The following is a 24,465-nucleotide window of genomic DNA, read 5'->3' on the forward strand; positions in this document are numbered from 1 at the left end:
CCAAGAAACCAGACCCTGGATACAATGCAACACCACAAAAAACAGTAACACATGTCCTCTAATACAGTGCAAAATATAAAGACAGTAGAAGTAAATTTGAAAAAACTGATACATAACAATCACCACTTTATAAATTAACAAATAAAAATAAAACAAATAATGAGAAATAAAAAAATACCATTTTATTGGACTAATCCCCGTAAGCTCGGTCCCCATCCCCGCAAACCACCTGATTCCATCCACACAAGCCTTGAATTGTTTATATTAAAGTATAAAAAGAAACAATATTCTGTACAATTGTCAATTTATAAATCAGCGTCTTCTCCCCACTCTCTTCCCCATTTCCCTTCAGCATCCTCAGCCCACTCTCTCTCCACTTTCCTTCAGCGCACGCACATAAAAACAAGCAAGTAATTTTATATCATTTTCATTCTATTCATTCATAGAAATTAAAGTCTAGATAATGCCAGTCACATAACAAAACATGATTTTACAAAAATAATTCCCTGCAGTCAAGCCTGCAAGGATAACTAGATGTCTTTCAGCAGTTCCCCTCCCTCCCTCCCCCTTACCTTTGTGGCCAAGTCAAAATGATCTACCAACAATAAAATTTTAAAAACACAAAGCACGCTGTACGCAGAGAAAATGTTAATTATCATTTATATTCCGCGGGTTTTCAAAGAGGTCAAGGCAGATGACTTTATGTAATGTCACCTCAGTAACAACTATACAAAAATAGACAAATATTCCCCCTCCCGTTTTACTAAACTGCGATAGCGGTTTTTAGCGTAGGGAGCTGCGCTGAATGCCCCACGCTGCTCTCGACGCTCATAGGCTCCCTGCGCTAAAAAACTCTATTGCGGTTTAGTAAAAGGGGGGCCATAGTGCAAAATATAGACAGCAGATATAAATTTTCAAAACGGACACATTTTGATCACTAAGTTGAAAATAAAATCATTTTTCCTACTTTTTTGTCTGGTGATTTCATGAGTCTCTGGTCCTTCTTCTGGTCCTTCTTCTTTCTCTCTCCCCCTGGCTCCCCTCTTTATTTCTGCCTTTCTTTCTCTCTCCTCCTGGCCCCCCTCTTTCTTTCTGCCTTTCTTTCTCTCCCCCTTGACCCCCCTCTTTATTTCTGCCTTTCTTTCTCTCCCCTTTGTCCCCCTCTTTCTTTCTGCCTTTCTTTCTCTCTCCCCCTGGCCCTCCTCTTTCTTTCTGCCTTTCTTTCTCTCCCCCTTGACCCCCTCTTTATTTCTGCCTTTCTTTCTCTCCCCTTGGTCCCCCTCTTTCTTTCTGCCTTTCTTTCTCTCTTCCCCTGACCCCTCTTTATTTCTGCCTTTCTTTCTCTCTCCCCCTGGTCCCCCCTCTTTATTTTTTCCTTTCTTTCTCTCTCCCCCTAGCCCGCACAAAGCCATCGTGACGATTTCTCCACTTCCACGATTCTTTCCCTACCCTCACCCCCAAGCCAGCAGCCGATTTCTCCCTGCTCCTTCCCCGATGTCCTGATGTCCTGAACTTCATCGGGCAGCAGCAGCATTCACAATTCACTGATGTTGCCCGCTTCAGGCCTTCCTCTCTGTCGGGTCCTGTCTTCATGAAAACTGGAAGTAGGCAGGACCCGGCAGAGAACAAGGCCTGAAGCCGGCAACAGCAGCGAATTGTAAACGCTGCTGCTGCCCGAAGAAGGTAATGGAGCACCGAGGCAGTCCGCTTCTCCCCCCTCCCAGCCGAACCCCCGCTGACCCTCCTATCTCCCCCCCCCCGTGAACCTTTCCGACCTTCCCAGCGAGAGCAGCAAACCTCCTTCGCGGCTTTCTCCTCCCTCTGCCGCGTTACTGATGACGTCATCAGTGATGCGGCAGAGGGAGGATAAAGCCGACGCTACTGGAGGGAGGTTTGCTGCTTTCGCTGGGAGGGTCGGAAAGGTTCACTTGGGGGGGAGAGATAGGATGGTCAGCGGGGTTTCGGCTGGGAGGGGGGAGAAGCGGTCTGCCTTGGTGCTCCAAGGCCTGGCGCCATTACCTTTTTCGATAATGGCGCCGATGCTGCTTTCGCTGGGAGGGTAGGAGCGCGATAGGGACCGGGCCAGCTGTGCACCCCCCCCCTAAGGCGGCACCCGGGATGGACCTCCCCCTCGCCCCCCTTGGTACGCTACTGCCCTGGGGAAACAGCCTGCAACAAGATCGCGCGATGCCAGAGATCTTTGCCTGCTTCGGCTGTTTCCTCCGCCGCGGTCCCGCCCCTCCTCTGACATCAGAGGAGGGGCAGGACCGTGGCGGAGGAAACAGTCGAAGCAGGCAAAGATCTCTGGCATCGCGATCTTGCTGCAGGCTGTTTCCAGACGCGACACCCGGCGCAGGGGGGGGAAACTGGACCGGACCGGGAGCACCCCCTCAGGGCTTGGTACCCGGGGCGGACCGCCCCTCCCGCCCCCCCTTGGTACGCCACTGGCTATTACGCACATTAAACCGCTACCGCGACTTAGTAAAAGGAGCCCAATATCTTCTGCTTTATAAGAAATACCACAAATCCCATTCAAACATCAGTCATATTTGCTCGGTTCACATAAACACATCAACAAAAAGCTGTGATTTTAAAAGCCTCTTAAAAGTATCACCAGAACTACGAAAAATGCAACTGAGCTGGCATTGTGTTCCAAAGTTTCACACCAGCAACTGAAAACATCGAATTTCTAACTCTTGCATTCACCACATTCCTCTCCATCTCAGTAGATCATCTCATGGCATTTTCTGATCTTAATACCTTTCTTGGGCGATATAACTCTAACGTTTCTTGGAGACACATAGGTGCTTTATCATAGCGAAAGTACTTTATATAGGAAGCCAATGGAGCTGCTTCAGAACTGGCATAATATGGGTCATCCGTGATACACCCATAATCATTCTAGCAGCTGAAATCATCAACACTTGTAATGCCTTGCTCTTAGCTTTCACCATCCCCAAATACAGTGCATTGCAATAGTCTAGTCTATCTAAGATCATTACTTGCACCACAGTATGAAAATCATAGGGTACTAACATTGGCTTCAACCTATCAGCATATGCAGTTGTGCATAGTCCATCTGAATTGTTTTCAAAAAATTTTATTTTATTGCTTTTAACATAATACACAAGAGTACTCTTCCTTGGGAAATACAGAAGGAAAAAAAAATCATAAAAGAAATTACCACACTTTAACATTAGAAATTCACTTTTCTTTCTTTTTTTTTTAATTATTTATTTATGCAATTTTAAATAAACATACAACATAAAAATGCATTAAGAAATAGAAAGCATATTGCTAATTACAAAACAAACCACTAAATATTATTTTCCATTTGAAATTCAAAAAGCAAATATATTCATAGCAGCTTTCTCTATAAATCCTCAATTAAAGCTGGGGAGAGGATAAGGAAAAAGAGGCACATCTCAGAAAAAAGAAAATTACTTAATTAAATCAATAATATCAACAATGACAATGTCTCGCCAGTTAAACTACTACCATCTTCCACTTACTAATAATTATTATAATAATTATACTCTTTCCCCCTGACCCGATACCTGTACCTGTATTTTACGCTTATTCTCAAGAAAAGCCTCCAATTGTTTGGGATCAAAGAAAAGATATCTATTTGACTCATATAATATTAAACATTTACAAGGAAAACGCAAAAAGAAATGAGCACCCAGGGCTATCACCTGAGCTCGTAGAGCCAAAAATTGCTTCCTTTTCTCCTGAGTGTCTATACAGACATCAGGGAAAACCCAAATTTTTCCTCCCAAAAACAATTTATCAGAGTTACGAAAAAACATTCTCAACACCCAGTCCTTGTCAGATTCAAAAACAAATGTAACTAGGAGTGTGGTTCCTATACACTCTTCTTCCAAAGATGTTTCTAATAGTTGTGTTACATTTAAACTGTCCATCGATGGTTCTCCTTGGGAAGAAGATTGTCGTTTCTTCCCCGGCATAGAATAGACTCGAGAAAATGGAGGCACAGTTTCCTTTGGAACCCCCAGAACTTCCATCAGATATTTCTTAAGCAGTTCAATGGGGGCTACAGTCCTGGATAGAGGAAAATTGATAAAACGCAGATTCAACCTACGGGTATAATTCTCCATTTTCTCCATTTTATTCCTCAGTTCAGTCATACCTTGTCCATAAATCAAGGTATTAGATTTTATATCCTTAAAACTTTGTTGGACTTCCTCTACTTTTTTCTCAAGCTCAAAATTCTTTGCCTCCTGGATGACAATACGTGTTTTACAGTCTTGCAAGAAATTGTCCACCAAAGCCTTATTTCCAATGAAAATTTTCTCTAAGCGAGCTACAGCGTCCCAGATAGAGTCTAAAGTAACATGGGGAGGTTTAACCAGAGGTGTAATTTGCTGCTTACCAATATCCTGCCGCTGACCAAGTTTCTCAGACCTGGAACTCTCTCCATGCCTCTCCTCTGCACCTCCTACGGCACCTTCAGAAACCAGGTGGAGCTCAGAATTCGCTCCCATATTGTTTCCCAGCAAACTGGTTTCACCTCTCATGCTCTGGATACCACCCTCCTCTGTTGAGAGATCTGCAGCGCCAATCATAGCCTGTGTGCTCAACGCTTGTTCCGGCAGCGTCACCATGCCTGGGTCAGAGGGTGGAAGTCGCTCCTCCGGGCTCAGCGTGACATTGAGCTCGGGTAAGGCCGCCCCTTCGCCAGCACCCGCTCCGGGGATATTCACTGTTCGGACTACAAATCTCTCCATGGTGGAAAGGGGAAAAGGAGAGGACTCGGAGGGGTAAGTCCTTACTTTCCCCTTTCTCTTACCCATGTTAGTGTAATTCAAAACGCTTTAACAGCAGAAGTAAAGTAAACTCCAACAGTAGCCTTCCTCAGCGTGGTTACCGGCGAGACGCCATCTTAACTCCTCCACTTTTCTTTCTTAGACCACAATAATAGGAAGAAGTTCCAAGAAAAGGGAAGAGAACCTCTATTTACATGAAATATTAATTAGATATCAATGTTGACCTAACGGTAGGTCCCACCATCTCAACAGTTGATTAAAAAAAGGATGCTAATCAGTTCCAGTCACCAATTTCTTCAAGTCGAGAAAAACCCTTAATTGTTCCAGTAAATAGAATATATATTTCATTCCAAGATATTTAATCAAACACTTACACAGGTAAGCCAAAAGAAATGAAGCACCTAATGTCACTGCTTCAGTCCTCATTGCCAGAAATAATTTCCTTCATTCCTGTGTTTGTCAAGTGACATCAGGAAACATCCAAATCCTTTTTCCATAGAATAATACTTGGAAGTGATGAAAATACATTCTAAATATGGCGTTAACATCTTGTTGAAATACAAGTGACACCAGTAAAGTAGCCCTTTCCGCTGTTTCTGATAAACTGGTTTCAAGCTGTTCTGAAACATTAAGATTTTCTCTACCATTTGTATTCGTTCACCCCCATCTCTGGATTAACTCCTGTTTCTTTCTTCATTAACTTGTGGCATATTTTCTGAGGAAAATTTCAAAACTTCAATTACATACTTTTTAAATAGATCCAAAGGGGTCATAACCAGAGATTTAGGAAAATTCAGTAGACTCATATTCAATCTACGATTATAATTTTCAAGCTGTTCTATTTTTCTAGTCAGCAAATTTGTCTCCTTTAGAATCCCACTTGTCAAACTTTCCACACTGTCCTTCACTTGTTTCAATTCAGCTGAAAATTCCTCTTTCATGCCTTCTACCTTTTTACCCAAAGCATCTACAGTTCTCATAAGCTGGAAAACATCGTTTGAAGATTTGATGACTTTAGTGTTTAGCTTCTGGAGAGTTTCCCAAATACTCTCCAGAGTTATCACTAGTGATTTCAACAGCTGGGAAGTAGCTTCTGCTGCAGCTCCCAGCACTCTCTGCTCCTTCAAACTTCCCACGGCTACATTGTCTTTCTTAATTGGAAGAAGAAAACTACCTTATGATAAACACTTTGGCCCAAGTTCTGTATAGGATGTCCAGTGTCCTATACAGAATTGCGCCTAAGCTCACCTAAAAAGAAACATAGAAACAGAAAAAGACGGCAGATAAGGGCCGTAGCCCATCAAGTCTGCCCACTCTACTGACCCACCCCCCTTAGTCTGCTCTCTTAGAGATCCCGCTCCCTTTGACCCATCCCTAACTCAGCCCTCTTAGGGATCCCACATGGGCATCCCATCTATTCTTAAAATCAGGCACGCTGTTGGCCTCGATTACCTGCACCGGAAGCTCGTTCCAATGATCAACCACTCTTTCGGTGAAGAAATACTTCCTGGTGTCACCATGAAATTTCCTGCCCCTGAGTTTGAGCAGATGCCCTCTTGTGGCTGAGGGCCCCTTGAGAAGGAAAATATCTTCTTCCGCCTCGATACGTCCGGTGATATATTTAAACGTCTCAATCATGTCTCCCCTTTCCCTAAGTTCTTCGAGAGAGTAGAGCCGCAATTTGTGCAGCTTCTCTTCGTATGAGAGATCCTTGAGCCCCAAGACCATCCTGGTGGCCATCTGTTGAACTGACTCTGCTCTCAGTACATCTTTAAGGTAATGTGGCCTCCAGAATTGCACACAGTATTCCAGATGTGGTCTCACCATGGTTCTGTACAATGGCATGATGACTTCAGGTTTCCGACTGATGAAACTTCTGCGGATACAACCTAACATCTGTCTTGCCTTAGATGAAGCCTTCTCCACTTGATTGGCAGCTTTCATATCTGAACTGATGGTCACTCCTAAATCTCGTTCTGTTGTAGTACTAGCTAAGGTCTCACCATTTAAGGTGTAAGTTCTGCACAGATTTCTGCTACCGAGGTGCATGACCTTGCATTTCTTGGCATTGAAGCCCAGCTGCCAGGTCGATGACCAATGTTCTAACAAAAGCAGGTCCTGCGTCATACTATCGTGTAAATTGGAGCTGCTCACTATGTTGCATAGTTTGGCGTCATCAGCAAATAGTGTTATTTTGCCTTGAAGCCCCCTAGTCAGGTCCCCTATGAATAAGTTGAAAAGGAGCAGGCACAAGACTGAGCCCTGCGGTACTCCACTTGTCACTTGTGATGTTTTAGAGAGGGTACCATTAACCACCACCCTTTGGAGTCTGCCACTTAGCCAATTATTGACCCATGCAGTTAGTGTTTCTCCCAACCCCATCGATTTCATCTTGCTCAACAGCCTACAGTGAGGAACGCTATCAAAGGCTATTGAAGTCTAGGTACACTACGTCTAGGGATTCTCCCAAGTCCAGCTTTCTTGTCACCCAGTCAAAGAAGCTGATTAGATTGGATTGGCAGGACCTACCCTTGGTGAATCCATGTTGACTGGGATCCCGTAGATTCTCCTCATTCAGGATCGTGTCTACTTCACGTTTGATTAGTGTCTCCATGAGTTTGCACACTATCGATGTTAGACTCACCGGTCTGTAATTCGCAGCCTCTGTTCTGCAACCTTTTTTGTGCAGTGGAATGACATCAGCCGTTTTCCAGTCCAGGGGGACCCTCCCCGTACTGAGGGAGAGATTGAAGAGTACGGATAACGGTTCCACCAGGATATCACACAACTCCCTGAGCATTCTGGGGTGTAGATAGTCCGGTCCCATGGCTTTATTCACCTTGAGTTTTGTCAGTTCGCAGTAGACGTCTCCGGATGTGAATTCGAAATTCCAAAATGGGTCTACCACTCTTTGCTTTGCCTGCAAGTGTGGATCGTGCCCCGGTGCCTCGTGGGTGAAGACCGAGCAGAAGTATTCATTCAGAAGTTCGGCTTTGTCGGAATCTGATTCCACATAATTCCCATCTGGTTTTTTTAGGCGTACTATTCCTTCTGTGTTTCTTTTCCTGTCGCTAATATACCTGAAGAAGGATTTGTCCCCTTTCTTAATGTTCTTCGCTAAAGTTTCTTCCACGCGAAGTTTGGCCTCCCTAACTGCCGTTTTGACCGCTGCAGCCCTGGCCGTATATTCTAGTTTGGCCTCCATGTTCTCCGTACATTTGTAGCAAATAAATGCTTTTTTCTTTTCTTTATCGAGGCACGAGATCTCAGCGGTGAACCATCGGAGTTTTTTGTTTCTCTGCCTTTTACTTACTGATCTAATGTAGAGGCTTGTTGCTTCGTGTAAGGTAGATTTCAGGGTTGACCACATAGCCTCAACATCATCTGTCTCAGCTTGATTCTGCAGTGCCCGATGGACAAAATCACCCATGCGTTCGAAGTTAGTGCCTCAGAATTGGAGCACCTTTGTTTTCGTGTTTGATCTAGGGAAACCTTTCCTGAGGTTGAACCACACCATGTTGTGGTCGCTTGAAGCTAGCGTATCTCCCACCGACACCTCAGAGACGCTTTCCCCTTTGGTGAGTACCAGGTCCAGGATCGCCCGGCCCCTAGTGGGCTCCAATACCATTTGTTTGAGTCGTGCTCCCTTCATGGACGTTAAAGCCGATTCTCTAACCAATGTCCATGTTAGAGAATCGGGTTGTGTAAATAGACATGGCCACTGAGCTTATTGCAAAGGGATCTCCCTGCTGCGATAAGTTTAGTGACAATGACCGACCGACACCCCCCCAAATGAGTGCGGCAGGAGGGATGCCCAGTGCCTCCTGCCCGACACCCCCCTCCCTAACGAACGCGTCAGGAGGGATGCCCAATCTCTCCTGCTGGAAACCCCCCCCCAATAGATTAGGCAGCCAACCCTCAGACCCCCCTCCACCCCAAACTGGACCTCCTAACCCCCCAGATCCCCCTATCCTTTCTTGTTAGTCGGATGGGTCCTCCCTCCATCTGAATGGCGGGCTGAAGCTGGGGGCTGCTACCCCATCTCAGAAATGACCGAGAGCAGTCTCTTTATAGTGAATAATAAGTTTAAAAATTTATTTTTATTCCCAATACAAATATTTATGCAGCGGCTATTATTATTGCGATAAAGAGGAGAGATCCAACACTGAATGGAGAGTTTTCTCTGAGTTTGTATAACAATTTCATCCTAAAATTTTACCAGATAATCTCCCTCCTTCCCTTATCCTGGATTGGTTGAACTATGATTATCATATTGTTCCTTTGCTGTAGGGTCTACCTCTTAGAAACCAGAGAAGCATAACCACTTTTTAAGCTGGGGGTTTATCTTGTGTACTTTCTATAGATCAAGGGAACTTATTCTTGCATTCTAACTCGGGGCTGGTCCCAAGTTCTAAATTCAGCTGTGTTTTAGTTGTAGGGTCTGCACAATGTGGGTGGGAATCTGTACTGTCTGCACAGTCTGGTTTTTATTCCAATTTCAGTTCCTGTATACGTGCTGAGGTCAACCATAAGGCTGAATCTTCACCTACCTGTATGGCAGGACTTTGATCAGTATCATCTTCACAGAGGTAATGATTTTTCAGTTCAGGGCCTGCCCCTTCCTGGTGCATTTTTGGATGCACCAGGGAGGGGTCTGATTGGCCTAGGCATGGAAGGCCCCACCCATAGGAGGGGCCTTAGGCACCTGGGCCAACCGGAATCTTAGGTTGGTCCATGTACCTATGAGTGGGGGGCCAACCTAAGATTCCGGTTGGCTCAGGTGCCTAAGGCCCCTCCTATAGGTAGGGCCTTAGGCACCTGGGCCAATCAGGCCTTAGGCCCCCTCCCAGGTGCAGACCCAAAAAAGTCAAATTAAATCAAAACAATTCAAAACTGCCACCAAAGCAGCAGTGAGGTGCAGAGAGGCTGGAGAAGAGCGGAAACGCCCCAGCGGCACAAGCTGCGCTATAAGGTGGAGCAAAGACCACAAGAGCCAATAGAAAAGACAAACGGGGGAGGAGTTCAGAAAATGTAGGAGATATAGACAGCCAATAAGAACTGGAGGCCCACGGAAACAACAGCTGATTGTCATATTATAGTATTCCATGCAATGTTTTCATTAAGTCCAGAAGGAGCAACAGAATCCAGCCGAAATATCCAATATTGTAAACTGTTATTATTATTATTACACTAACTACGATTATGAAACTGGTGTCCATGTTACAGACACCGGTTACAGAATCGGGTTATTGAGTAGATGCGGCCGTTACACTTATCGCGGCAAAGGTTCTCCCTGCCGCAATATGTATAGCAGCCGCAGCCACATGTCTGATTGCTGGCAGGAGGATGCCGAACCCTCTCCTGCCGGAAGGCCACCCCCACTTCAGACCCCCCATGCTAACGCCCCCCCCCCACCGCGCTAACACCCCTCGATTACCCCCAACTAACCTATAATTGTTGGCCGGCTGGACAGGTCTTGCTGCTGTCCAGCAGGCAGGTCTGCCCCTTCCCGGCCCATCCCCCGCTAAGCCTAAGGCCTGATTGGCCCAGGCTCTAGGAGCCTGGACCAATCAGCCTTAGGCTTATCGGGTCCGCCCATCCCGGCTCATCCCCACTAGGCCTGTGACTTTACCCCAGACAGATATCATAAATCACCATAACCACGCAGCTTAGTGCAGTAAACTATTATGTTACTGGCTATTTGCTAAAAGAAACACAAGGGAATTATTTTAACACAAATACTCTTGAGAGCAGAACTCCTTCCAAATAGTATAACAAAGCATTTTGGAAGAACTCAATAAATAGAAATTTTATTGTATTGCAGATCAGTCTTCGTCATAAGAACATAAGAATAGCCTTACTGGGTCAGACCAAAGGTCCATCAAGCCCAGTAGCCCGTTCTCACAGTGGCCAATCCAGGTCACTAGTACCTGGACAAAACCCAAAGAGCTGCAACATTCCATGGTACCGATTCAGGGAAGCAGTGGCTTCCTCCATGTCTTTCTCAATAACAGACTATGGACTTTTCCTCATCCATGTTTTATCAGGTCTAACTGCCTGATCTTTTTTTTCCGATTCTAAAGCTGTGCATCAGGAACCCTTTATTAGTCTGTGTGCCTTGGGGAAATGATTTTCAGGATCTTTGTACATTGTGGTCACAGACAGCAGTAAAGCTTGTTTGTGCATCCAGCTGGGGGTTCACTCTCAGCCCCACTTATCTGAGAAGTCCACAACTACATAAGTATCGCCATTGTAATGAAACCTGTAATTCCTTTCTTTGTTTAGGTCTTTTCATCCTTACCTCAGACCATTAATCTTAATGTTTTCTGTGTCTGGATTGCTAAAACATTCATAAAACTGACATGTGGTAGCTGGTTCTATTACATTGTGTCTTTCAGACTTTTTTACAACAAAATTGTGATGAATGTTGGATTGGAGTAAGAATCAGAGAAAATTACAAAATTTGGTTGGATGACTCAGAAAGGTAAGCTTAATTATTATTTTGTAAGAGAGAAAATGTCTTACCTAACCATTTGTAAAGGAAAACAAAGCAACCTTCCGCTACCACACGTGTATCGATTGTACAATTTACAGATCACAGTTTCCAAACACCCAGGAAACTGTCAAACCAAGCCAATTAGCTTTCAGATCCCTCCTTTAGTCTCGCCCATGCTCCACCTACTCTCTGCCCTCCTCCCTCCACTTTTCATGGTGTAGCTGGATGTTTTGATGACATCACAGGAAGTGGTCATTGCTAGGGTTAACAGATGTCCGGACTTCCCCGGACATGTCCTCCATTTGAGAACACGTCCGGGGGTCTGGACGGCTTTTCAAAATCTGGCACTTTGTCTGGATTTTGAAAAGCTTCTAGCAAATTGCAGTTAGGCAGGAGGGCATCCGTGGGGCTGGGGTATAATGAGGCAGGGATGAATGGAACTGGGCGGGCCATGGGGTGGGTCTAAGGGTCCCTAGTCATTGCCAATACCCCCAAAATGTCATAGGCATGCCCTTTAGATGGCGTATCCAATATTGTCTTTCATAGGTGGTCACATGGAACATTGCCAGCCATATTTGTCTACCATCTGATGACATCATATCCAGGTTAAGTCATGTGACAGGAATTATGTCACCAATATGGGTAGGGAGCATGTGCAGTAAAAGACATTTTTTTTTACTACCAAAAAAGTTAACAAACATGCAAAAGGGGTTTAGTGATGAAATTAACTCACGCATGTCCTGGCCTCTACAAGGTTCTTCTTACCAATTATATATCCCAGTAGATCAACCTGTGGCTGTAGTGAAACTTTTCTCTACTAAATAAGGGAGACTCCCAAATCCTTTATCCAAATTCACATTAATATAATTGTGCTGTTTTGTTCACTTGTTTCAAATGAATCGCTTGTAACAAAATTGAATTGGATTAGGATTCTCTCCATACAAAATGAATTTGTGTCTGTGGCAATGACCAATAAATGAGGTACTCACAGACCAGCTCCAAATGACAGCAGCAACAGTGGATTACAAAAATCATGGTACACCGACAATAGTACGCAGGACAATTGCGCCCTGTCAATTGTGTATACACACTCAGGCACATGAGGCCCCTCCCAAGGAACAGGGCCTGAGTAGTCTGAGCCAATCAGGGCCTTACAGATAGCGTAGCAAGTGAATCAGTTAAGTTTGGGTACAGCAAAATTGTCAGGCTGCAGTGAATCTTTTAAGTGTATTGAGGGGTTCCTCCCCACCCCTCCTCAAAATTGAAGGCATGGGAGCAGAATTGTCAGGGTACACTGTAGTGGGGGAGAGGGGGGAGTTCCTACCATTCAGTACAATTGTTGGGTCACCTCTCATTCAGTACACGCATTTGTCGTGTGCGCAATCAGGAATTGTCAGAGTACAATTGTCAGGTCACCTCCCATTTAGTACGCTCAGAATTTAGGAAGTTGGTTGCTTGGGCTGAGAACTTTTCAGCCCCCCATATATGACAATCAAGCCATGGTGACATCACTAATGAGATTGGCTCTTATTGGTGGAATGAGGCATTATGACATCACAGTCTCAGCTCTGGTTACTAGAGACTGAAACTGGACACAGGAAAATTTACAAAAAAGAGGGGAGATGGTGGGCATGGATGGGAGATAGAAACAGCGACACAAAGGGGAATGCTGCATCTGCATGGGGGTATTATATGGCAAAGAGGGACAATAGCAGACATGGGAGGGTATATGCATACATAGAGAAGATGGCTAGACATAGGGGAGAATATAGAAACATAGAAACAGATGGCAGATAAGGGCCATGGCCCATCCAGTCTGCCCACCCCAATAACTCTCCCCTACCTTTCTCTGTGAAGAGATCCCATGTGACGATCCCATTTTGTCTTAAAATTAGGCACGCTGTTGGCCTCAATTACCTGTAGTGGAAGACTATTCCAGCGATCAACCACCCTTTCGGTGAAGAAGTATTTCCTGGTGTCACTGTGTAGTTTCCCGCTCCTGATTTTCCATGGATGCCCTCTTGTTGCCGTGGGGCCCTTGAAAAAGAAGATATCCTCTTCCACCTCAATACGGCCTGTGAGATATTTGAACGTCTCGATCATGTCTCCCCTCTCTCTGCGTTCCTCGAGTGAGTACAGCTGCAACTTATCCAGCCGTTTCTCGTACGGGAGATCCTTGAGTCCAGAGACCATCCAGGTGGCCATTCTCTGGACCGACTCCAGTCTCAGCACATCCTTACGGTAATGCGGCCTCCAGAATTGCACACAGTATTCCAGGTGGGGCCTCACCATGGATCTATACAATGGCATAATGACTTCAGGCTTACGGCTGACGAAACTCCTGCGTATGCAACCTATGATTTGCCTTGCCTTGGATGAAGCTTGCTCCACTTGATTGGCAGTCTTCATGTTCTCACTGACGATCCACACCTTTGGAACCAACTCCCCCCCCAACTTAGACAACAGAATTCATTATTAACATTCCGTAAATCGGTAAAGACCCTCCTCTTCAACTAAAGATCTCCTCTGTCTTCTCCCCCCCTTACGCCCCACCCCTCCACTCTCCATCACCTCCCCAAACTCCAATATAACCCTCTCTTACCCTCTCCACTAACAAATTGTACCTAAACGCATATAACTTTCCTTAAACTAAACTACTGTATTTCCCCCTTCTCTCTTTCTGCTATACTCTCCCTGTATTTAATTCTCTCCAAAATCTATAAATCCAATCACTAAACCTGTTGTATTACTTATATGTCTAGTTACTCTCTACTGTGTATGTTCATTTGTAGACCGTTCTGAGCTACTGGGAGGACGGGATAAAAATCCAAATAAATAAATAAATAAATAAATAAAGTCTCGTTCTGCTTCAGTTCTTGTTAGGATCTCGCCATTAAGGGTGTAAGTCTTGCATGGATTTTGGCTGCCCAGGTGCATTTTTTGGCATGAACGCAGAAGGAAGATGCTGGACTTAGGGGGGCATAGGGATATAGAGGAGTGATACTGTACACAGGGGGAGGGGATCATAGAATGGTGAGAAGATGAAGGCAGGGAAATGGGCACAGGGGAAATACTAGAAAGGGACGTATAGGAGACATAGAGAAGGGAGATGCTGAACATGGGGAACAATACGTACACAGAAATGGATGGTGAGCATGGAGAAAGAAGAAATGTCAAATGGACAGGAGACCCTGGCAAGTGAGTTAAGAGAAGACAAAAGAAAACAGAAAACAGAGACCAGAGCCTGACACCAACATGATTGGGAAGAAAAAATATTGAGACAACAAAAGATAGAAAAAAATAATTTTATTTTCTATTTTGTGATTAGAAATGTCAGATTTGAAATGTGGATCCTGCCAGAGCTGGTGTTAGACATACCCGGGGGACCACAAAGCCCACTAACAGGCTGTGTCTTCTTCAGCTTCCAGCAAGCTTAGGGCTCTCTCTGGCCAGGGGACAGTTGCACTTGCCTAACACTATTCCTGTCATGGCGCAGGGCTGTGGATTCAAATCCCTCACTGCTCTTTGTGACCCTGGGCAAGTCACTTAATCCCCCCATTGCCTCAGGTATATTAAATAGAGTTTGAGCCCACCGCGACAGATAGGGAAATATGATAAAGTACCTGAATGTAAAACCACTTAGGATATAAGTGGTATATAAATAAATGTGTGATCTTTGTTTTGCACAATATAAGAGGAACTGGATGTTTCCATTTCTTCAGTGTTTCTTACATGCAAGTTGTGGCTTCTTGGGAATTTGATTTCATTTACTGTATGATTATCATTTTTGGCCAGCTGTTATGGATTTGGCATTTGTGTTCTGTGTATGTGACCAAGGAATTCTGTTAGCATAATTTTTTTATGTAGAATTCTGAAGTAATTTGGCTTGTGTAGTTTTCTCGATAGTGGAGAGGATATTTTTGAGAGAAGAGGGGAGATAGGGGTTTTGTTGATCCTTGCGCTATAGTATTTGTGATTTATAAATTGGCAGTTGTATAGAATATTGCTTCTTTTTATTCTTTAATAAAATGATTTCAATATAAAATCATAACTATTTGAGGCTTGTGCAGATGGGATTAGCTAGACCTTGTGGGGATGGAGTGGTGACGGGAATGGAGTTCACTGGGACGGGGACAAATGGTAATGGGGACAAATTTTTCCCTGTGTCATTTTTAGAACTGGAGGAGAACCAGACAAAGTGCAGCCCTCACTGGAGCTGCCTACTGGGATGGGGATTGGAGGACAAGAACTATATCAAACTGGGTACATAACTTACTGATTTTTAATACCTAATCTGGTTATCAGCAAATCCACAATTATATCTCCATCCTCTGCAAAGGGATAATTAACCTTGTACATTTGTTATAGCAAAGAGTTCCAGTTTGGTTATTTTACCTGTGGAGTCTGTGTGGGGCTTTTTTTTTCCATGTCGTGAATGTAAACTGGTACAAAGGGATGGACGAAAAAGTTGCAGGGGGGTGACTATGTATCCCACGGCCTACCAGAGTAAGTCTGCCCTTACCTACACCCAGCTCAATACAAATAAAATCTCTCTTTGTAAGCGTCTGGTCCGGCCTAAAGAGCTAGTCAAGGCTCAGAGACTTATGGTGAGCAGGTCCAGAGTTATACAAATACTGTAATAAAACGTTTTGGGAGGACACACAAAAATTGCTAGTTAATCATAAAACAAATTACAGCCAGCTGCTATAACTATCCCTTCTACAACCCCACAGCCCTCAAATTGCCCCATCATCCCCAAACTACCCTTCTGTAACAGTCACCATCACGAAAAATACCCTCTGAAACTGTCCTACCTGCCTCCAATGCTAACCTCTATAATTGCCCCACCCTCAAACTAACCTCAGCCCCACACTGCCCTACCCTTGAAGCTGCCTCATGACCTTCTACCCTAAACTACAGTGACAACTCCCTTACCAACACCAAGACCGTTCCTGCCCTTTTGAAATACCCCTTGCAACTACCCCAAATTACTACTACGCAATTACTATGAGGCTGCTGCTAGGCGATCATAGCAGCCATTTTGAAGTGGCTTCTGATGTGAGCAGGAGCAAGTGGGCATTGCATCTGCCCATTTACCATTAACCCACCAGCGATTTGTTAAGGTAAGTCAGGGTGTGGCAGCGGTGGGATGGAGTCCAGGGAAATAGGGTTGGGGGATGTTTTCTGCTCAGGGGGAAGGAATGAGAGGGGGACTAGGATCTGAGCAATGATTTTTTTATGCAGGTCCCAGCCAGTGGCGTAGAGAGTGTGAGAGGTGTCGTACCTCCTTAACGTTCCTGGCACAAGCAGCAACCCCAACCTGTTGCTCATCCTAGTGACGGCTCTTCCTCTGATGTCACTTCCTAGGTGCAGGTCCAGGAAGTGATGTCAGAGGAAGAGCTGATGCTGGCATAAGCAGCAGGTTGATGTGCACAGTAGTGGGGGGGGGGGGGGGGGTGGAGAGGAGGGATGGGTGCTGGTGCCCCTTCCAAAATGGCACTCAGGGTAGATTCCCCCCCAACTTACCATGCCATTGGTCTGAGCTGATATTCATCTGGGTCTTATATGAGCTGGAACTTGCATAAGCTCCAGTGATCAGAGTAATTTAGTGATGTATCCAGACATGGCCTGGCAATGAATATGCAAAGCTAATTCTGCCCTTGCCAGTCAGAATATTGACCAGAGAATGTATATGGGAAAGATGGTGAAAAAGGGTCCCAGTGAAAATGATGGATACAAGAATTCAAGAAATCATGGAGTTGCTCTACGTCTTTCTCGGCTATCATTTGCAATGTTTCTATAGTTCTCTTACATGCTTAAGCAGCATATTCCATTGATGTTGACATCTACGATATCTAATGTACTTCTAAAGTCTGATACCTGACCGTACGCTCTCTCCTCCTCTGTCTTTTTATCATTCTAGATTGAGATATGATACTTTTAAAAGTGTACCTGGAAAAATTAAAAATGGAAATGTTGAAAAAGAAACCGCTAACAATTATCTTAAGTATATTTGTGAGAGATGCCCAGGTCTCAATGTTGAGCACTGCGTTAGGAAGAGATCGTTTCTGACCTGAAGATATAACCCTGTAGCTCCAATGTAAGTATGAGACCTCATAATATTTTAGCTTCTGTTTGGTCTGTAATTCCTATTTGCAAAGGTAACAAACAGGTAAGAGTTGATGAGAAGCATTTGCACACAGGTTTTCATTTTTTTCTTTTAATAACACTATGTAACTTGATTTATTCCAGGACAAGCAGGCAGCATATTCTCAACATGTGGGCGATGTCACCAATGGAGCCCCCTAGTGGACGTTTTCGCAAGCAGACTTGCTTGAAGACCTTCAAGCTTGTGATTGGCCCACGCATGCGCGCGTGCCCCTCCCGCCTGACCTAGAGCATGCGTCTCCTCAGCGTGGCCTCAGTTCTATGTTTTCCGCCGAACCAGAAGCACTGCTCCCTTGCTTCGCGCGATCTCATTATCCCTCTTGCACCGCGGCTTATTTAGTTGTTTTCGGTTAAGTCGCTGTGCCCACGTCTTTTGTTCTTTTGTTTTTTCGTTTGAGTATTTTTGACCGGGTTCCCTGGTCTTGTTCTGGCCGCCTGGCCTCGCGGGGCCGCGGCTGTCTTTTTCTTATGTCCCAGCCTCGTTCCGGGTTTAAAAACTGCACTAAGTGCAACCGGGTTACCTCCATCACCGACCCTCATCGCTGATGGGTGGAGTGCCTGGGTGCAGAGCACCACGCTGAATCGTGCCCTCGTTGCGCGACTTTGCAACCACGGGCTCTTCGTCAAAGAGTGGCCAAGATTCTTCAACTCTTTGGCTCCATGGATCCTGCGGGACAGGCCTCGAGCTCGGCCTTGGTGCCCTCACTGAGCGCCTCGGCCTCAAAGTCCCCCTCAATCTCAAAGGCTCCGGCTTAGGCTCCTTCTGCTACCCCGGCCTCGGGTAAGTCTCCTCTTGCCTCCTAACATAAGAACATAAGCATCGCCTCTGCCGAGTCAGACCACAGGTCCATCGTGCCCAGCAGTCCGCTCTCGCGGCGGCCCCCCAGGTCAGTGACCTGCAAATGATCCTCTTTTGAAGACATTTTGACCTGTATAGTACCCCCTCTATCTATATCCCTCAATCCCCTTTTCCTTCAGGAACCTATCCAACCCCTTCTTGAAACCCGAAATCGTACTCTGCTCCACCACCTCCTCTGGAAGTGCATTCCAGGCATCCACCACCTTCTGAGTGAAGAAGAACTTCCTAGCGTTTGTTCTGAAACTGTCTCCCTTCAATTTTCTTACGTGCCCTCTTGTTTTTGTTTCCCCTGCCAGTCTGAAGAATCTGTCCCTCTCTACCCTCTCTATACCTTTTATGATCTTGTAGGTTTCTATCATGTCCCCTCTAAGTCTCCGTTTTTCCAGGGAAAAGAGCCCCAGTTTCTCCAGCCTCTCGGCATATGGAAGGTTTTCCATGCCCTTTATCATTTTCGTTGCTCTTCTTTGGACTCTCTCAAGTGTCGCCATATCTTTCTTAAGGTACGGCGACCAGTATTGAACGCAGTACTCCAGATGAGGGCGCACCATCGCCCGATATAACGGCATGATAACTTCTTTGGTTCTGGTAGTGATTCCTTTTTTGATAATGCCCAGCATTCTGTTCGCCTTCTTTGAGGCTGCTGCGCATTGTGCCCCCGGCTTCATTGTTTGGTCCACCAGAACCCCCAAGTCCTTTTCTAGGTTGCTTTTGCCCAATACCATCCCCCTCATGCTATAGTTGTACATCGGGTTTCCTTTCCCTATGTGCAAGACTTTGCATTTCTCTACATTGAAGCACATTTGCCATTTATTTGCCCATTCACTCAGTTTGTTCAGGTCCCTTTGTAGCTCTTTACATTCCTCAACAGTTCTAACCGTGCTGGAGAGTTTTGTGTCGTCGGCAAATTTTATAACCTTGCACTTCGTCCCTGCTTCTAGGTCATTAATGAATATATTGAACAGCAGTGGTCCTAGCACTGACCCCTGCGGGACACCGCTCATAACTGCTTCCCATTCCGAGTAGTGTCCCTTTACTCCCACCCTCTGCCTCCTGTCCTTCAGCCAATTACAGATCCATCTGTGCACGTCTCCTTCCACTCCGTGGTTCCACAGTTTTCTTAGCAGGCGCTCATGGGGTACCTTGTCGAAGGCTTTTTGGAAGTCCAGATATATGATGTCTATGGGGTCACCATGGTCCAATTGTTTGTTTATCCTCTCGAAGAAGCACAGTAGGTTCGTTTGGCAAGATCTTCCTTTACAGAAACCATGCTGGCTGGTTCTCATCAGTTTATTTCTCTCCACATGCTCATCGATGCTGTCTTTGATTAAAGATTCAGCCATCTTCCCTGGAACTGAGGTTAAGCTCACTGGTCTGTAGTTCCCCAGGTCGCCTCTGGATCCCTTTTTGAAGATAGGTGTAACATTCGCTATCCTCCAGTCCTCCGGGATTACCCCTGTTTTCAAAGATAGGTTGCAGATCTTTAGTAGTAACTCTGCTATTTCATCTCTGAGCTTCTTCAGTATTCTCGGGTGGATTCCATCCGGTCCCGGTGATTTGTCTGTTTTTAATCTATCTATCTGTTTGAGTACGTCTTCGAGGCTCACCTCTATTGACAATAGTTTTTCCTCTTGGTCCCCCTTGAAGGTTTTTTCTGGATTCGGCATGTTGGATGTGTCCTCTTTCGTGAAGACTGACGAGAAGAACTTGTTTAATCTGTCCGCCACCTCCTTTTCCTCTTTTACCACTCCCTTCCTGTCTCCCTCATCCAGGGGTCCCACTTCCTCCCTCGCTGGTTGTTTTCCCTTCACATATCGAAAAAATGGTTTAAAGTTCCGTGCCTCCTTGGCAAGTCTCTCCTCATACTCTTTTTTCGCTGTTCTGACCACACGGTGACATTCTCTCTGATGTTGTCCTGTGCTCTTTCCAGTTTTCTTCGGTTTTATCTTTTTTCCATTTCTTGAAAGATTTTTTCTTGTTTTCTATCACATTTTTAACTTCGTTGGTTAACCAAGCCGGGTCTTTTGTTTGATTCCCTATGCTCCCTTTTCTAAATCTGGGTATATACAAGTTTTGCGCCTCGTTTACCGTATCCTTGAATAAGGTCTAGGCTTGCTCCACCGTCTGTGTTTTTCTGGAGCTGTGCTTGAGTTTTCTCTTTACCATTTGCCTCATGGCGTCATAGTTCCCTTTCTTGAACTTGAATGCTTTTGCAATGGTCCTCCTCCCCTTTTGCATTTCTATTTCCACTTTGAATCGGATCATGTTGTGATCACTGTTTCCTAATGGTCCTACTACTTCCACTTCTTGTGCAGGTCCTTTCAGGTGTGCCGGCAAAGCAGCCTACCTCAGACTCTCATGTAAGCACCGCCTCGTCGGCGTCTTCGAGACATCACTCTAAGCATGCCTCCTCACGTAAGGAATACTCTTCATCGAGGTCGCCCCCGAAGGAGCGCACTGCTGCACCCACGATCCAACAACCCTTGCTCTCGGTACCCATGTTCGAGGACATGCTTAAGGCTATAACTTACCACGCAGCTTTCTTCGGTGGTGAGCCAACTTGTCCCGACCTCGATGCCTATGACCTCGGTCTCGACCCAGCCTCAGTCTGACCAGCCTGAGTGTCCTTCTCTCTGTCTCGGGGCCGTGCCTGCAAGACTCGTCGGGTTTTCTCGAGCAATTCGTCATCCCCCGAGTCATCTGTGACTTTTTGTGGACCCGCTTTAGCCCACTGCTTTGTCGAGGCTTGCCCCGCATAAGAAGCTCTGGTCCTCTCCGCCCCTTCGGGGCAAGTCTCCAACCGCTAAACCTGTTCTCGAGTTGGACTCCAGTGTGCATTCCCCATCGAGGCAATTCCCAGCCTCTAGAGGGTCTTCTTCTAAATTGGTGGATGAATTTGCCTTTGCCCCGTCTTCTCCGAGGCTCCACCAGCGGATTCCTCGAACTCCGGGGTCCTCCCCAGTCCACTTGGCGCGGGGCCGTTCCTCCACGCCTCCCAGACATTTTAGTCGAGCCTCTTCCATCTCCCATTCATGGGATTCCGAGGCCCTGGCTCACTATTCGGGGGAAATTTCTCCCTCTTTCTCAGCTGCCCCGAGATCTCGCTCGGGGTCTCCTCTGGAGGATGAATCTTCTTCTCAACACTCCTCCTTTACTCGAGGTACTTGAACCTGGACCTCCAGTCTGAATCGCGTTATACTCAGAAATTCCTGGATGAAATGGGGGTTGATCATCAGCCCCATGAGGCGCCGCCTCACTTGCCATTGCACCAGGTTCTCCGGCAAACATTTTTCCGGAACCTGGAGATCCCCTATGCGGTCATGGCTATTTCCTCCAAGTTGGAATCCCGCTACTGGACTATCTCGATCAAAGGGTTTGAGAGTTCCCAGCTCTCTCACCAGTCCTTGGTGTTTGAATCTTCCTTGATTAAGTCCAACCCCTCGAAGGTTTATGCTGCCGTACCTCCAGGCAGGAAGGGCTGTACAAATTTGGTCGCTGTCTTTATCAAAATTCGATGATGGTGAACCGTGTCCTCAACTATAACTTTATCTTCACGTCCTACCTCCGGTTCTGTGTGGAAGCCCTCCACTCGTTCCGGGAGGATGTCCCGGAGTCTCGGAGGCAGGAGTTTCATCTCCTCGAGGAAACCCTCTCCCAAGTCCACTTTTATATGTTTCAGGCGACCTATGATGCCTTCGAGTTGTCATCGAGGGTCACAGTGTTTGCGATCGCCATGCGTTGTCTCGCTTGGCTCAGGATTGTCGACATGGATCCGAATCTCCAGGATTGTCTGGCCAATCTCCCTTGCGTGGGTAATGAGCTGTTTGATGATTCCATCGAGGTGGCCACTAAGCGCCTCTCGGAACACGAACGGTCCTTCGCGTCTCTGGTGAGACTTAAGCCAAAGACCTCTCCGGCTCGACAATACAAAATTCCTCTCCGGAGGTATCCACAGAAATCTACTCCTGCGTTCTCTTGGCTTCCTTCGAAGTGGCCGCAGCAGCAGCTGCAGCATCAAGCTAAGGTCCAGCCACCGGCTCCGGCGAAGCCTGAGCCATCTTTTTGACAATTCCAGTCTGAGCCTTTGGGCTCCCTTCCTCCTGGAGCCTTCCCCCCTTCCCATCGGGGGTCGTCTCCATCATTTCTATACCCAGTGGGAAAGTCTTACCACCGACAGTTGGGTGCTTTCCATCATCCGGGAAGGGTACTCCCTTCACTTCATTCACGTGCCCCCAGAACTTCCTCCAAGAGAGTTTCCTTCTGCCCGGTCTCAGCTGCCTCTCCTTCTGCAGGAAGCTCAGGCCCTTCTTTGCCTCCGGGCGGTCGAGGAGGTTTCTCCGGACCAGTGGAATACTGGATTTTACTGCCGGTACTTCCTGGTTCCCATGAAGATGGGGGATCTGCGTCCGATCCTGGACCTTCATGCTTTGAACAAATTTCTGGTCACGGAATGGTTCCGGATGCTCACCTTTCCCACCTTGTACCCCCTCTTGCACGAGGGGGACTGGCTGTGCTCCCTGGACCTCAAGGAGGCGTACACGCACATTCCGATACACCCAGCCTCTCACCGGTATCTGAGATTCTGGGTGGGGGAACTTCACCTACAATATCGTGTCCTTCCCATTGGCCTGGCGGCCTCCCCGAGGGTTGTCACAAAATGTCTCGTTGTGGTAGCTGCCTCCGTCTCCGAGGCCTGCAAGTTTTTCCCTACTTCGACGACTGGTTGATCAAAGCATCCTCCCGCCACGACATTCTGCGAGCAATGAATCAGACCATCTTGCTCCTGCAGAGTCTCGGCTTCGAGGTGAACTTCCCCAAGTCTCACCTCTGTCCGTCCCAGTCTCTGGAATTCATCGGAGCGGTCTTGGACACAGTCCGTCTCTGCTCTTTCCTGTCTTGGCCTCGTCTGGAGGCCCTTGTTCGTTTATGCCAGAGGGTGGCCCATCTGTCCTCGGCCCCGGCTCGGCTCCTGATGGTCCTCCTTGGTCACATGGCGTCTACGGTTCATGTGACTCCTTTTGCCAGACTTCACCTCCATATTCCACAATGGATTCTTGCATCCCAGTGGAACCAGGATCGAGACCCTGTTTCTCGACGCGTTGTCATGACTCCTTTGTTGAAGAGGTCTCTCCGTTGGTGGATGCTCTCTTCCAATCTTCCAGGGGTTTTCTGTTTCATGCCCCCCCCCCCTCCGGAGAAGGTCCTCAAGACGGACTCGTTGACCTATGCTTGGGGGGCTCATCTGGATGGTCTACGCACTCAGGGTCTCTGGTCCAGTGCCGACCGCCTTTGTCACATCAATCTGCTGGAGCTTTGAGCGATTTTCCTCGCCTTGAAAGCTGTCACCTGCTTTGTGACCGAGAGGTGCTGATCCGCACGGACAACCAGGTCGCCATGTATTATATCAACAAACAAGGGGGCACGGGGTCCCTATCCCTGTGCCAGGAGGCCATGCGGCTCTGGGATTGGGCCATACGCCGCCACATGTTCCTTCAAGCGGTCTACATTGAAGGCCAGCACAACTGCCTGGTGGACCGGTTGAGTCGTCTTCTGCAGCCTCACGAGTGGTCCATCCATTCCTTGTCCCTGCGTCAGGTGTTTGATCATTGGGGGACTCCGGACGTCGATCTGTTCGTGTCCTCCCTCAATCACAAGTTGCCCCGCTTCTGCTCCAGGGTTTACACCCCTCTCAGGCTCGAGGCGGATGCCTTTCTGTTGGACTGGGCGAACCTGTTTCTCTATGCGTTCCCTCCATTCCTTCTGATTCTGAAGACTCTCATCCGGCTCAAGTCCACGAGGGCCGCCATGATTCTGATAGCCCCTTGGTGGCCCCAACAGCCGTGGTTCTCCCTTTTGTTGCAATTCAGTTCCAGGGAGCCTCTTCTTCTGCCTGTTTTTCCTTCTCTGCTTACGCAGAGTCGGGGTTCTCTACTTCATCCCAACCTTCAGTCTCTGCACTTGACGGCTTGGTTCCTCAAGACTTAATGACCTCATTCCAGTTCTCACAGCCTGTACTGAACGTCCTGGAAGCGTCTCGGAAGGAGTCCACTCTCCAATGCTACAATCAGAAGTGGACCCGCTTTTCTTCCTGGTGTGCATCTTGGCAGCAGGAGCCACTGTCCGTCTCTTTGTCTGCTGTCCTGGACTATCTGTTGCAC

The 24,465-nt window shown here is 46.7% G+C and overlaps 1 protein-coding gene across 1 annotated transcript in view; it reads left to right on the forward strand.

Moving 5' to 3' along the window:
* The window catches only part of LOC117352678 (B-cell differentiation antigen CD72-like), a 76,305-nt gene that overhangs the window by 46,126 nt on the left and 5,714 nt on the right, over positions 1–24,465 (forward strand). The window contains exons 6-7 of the mRNA XM_033929255.1: positions 11,186–11,271; positions 17,207–17,383. Coding sequence (XP_033785146.1) covers positions 11,186–11,271; positions 17,207–17,360 — 240 coding nt within the window. The 3' untranslated portion in view covers positions 17,361–17,383. The remainder of the gene's footprint in view (positions 1–11,185; positions 11,272–17,206; positions 17,384–24,465) is intronic.

Source organism: Geotrypetes seraphini, chromosome 1, assembly GCF_902459505.1.
Source record: "Geotrypetes seraphini chromosome 1, aGeoSer1.1, whole genome shotgun sequence".
Taxonomy (NCBI): Eukaryota; Metazoa; Chordata; class Amphibia; order Gymnophiona; family Dermophiidae; genus Geotrypetes; species Geotrypetes seraphini.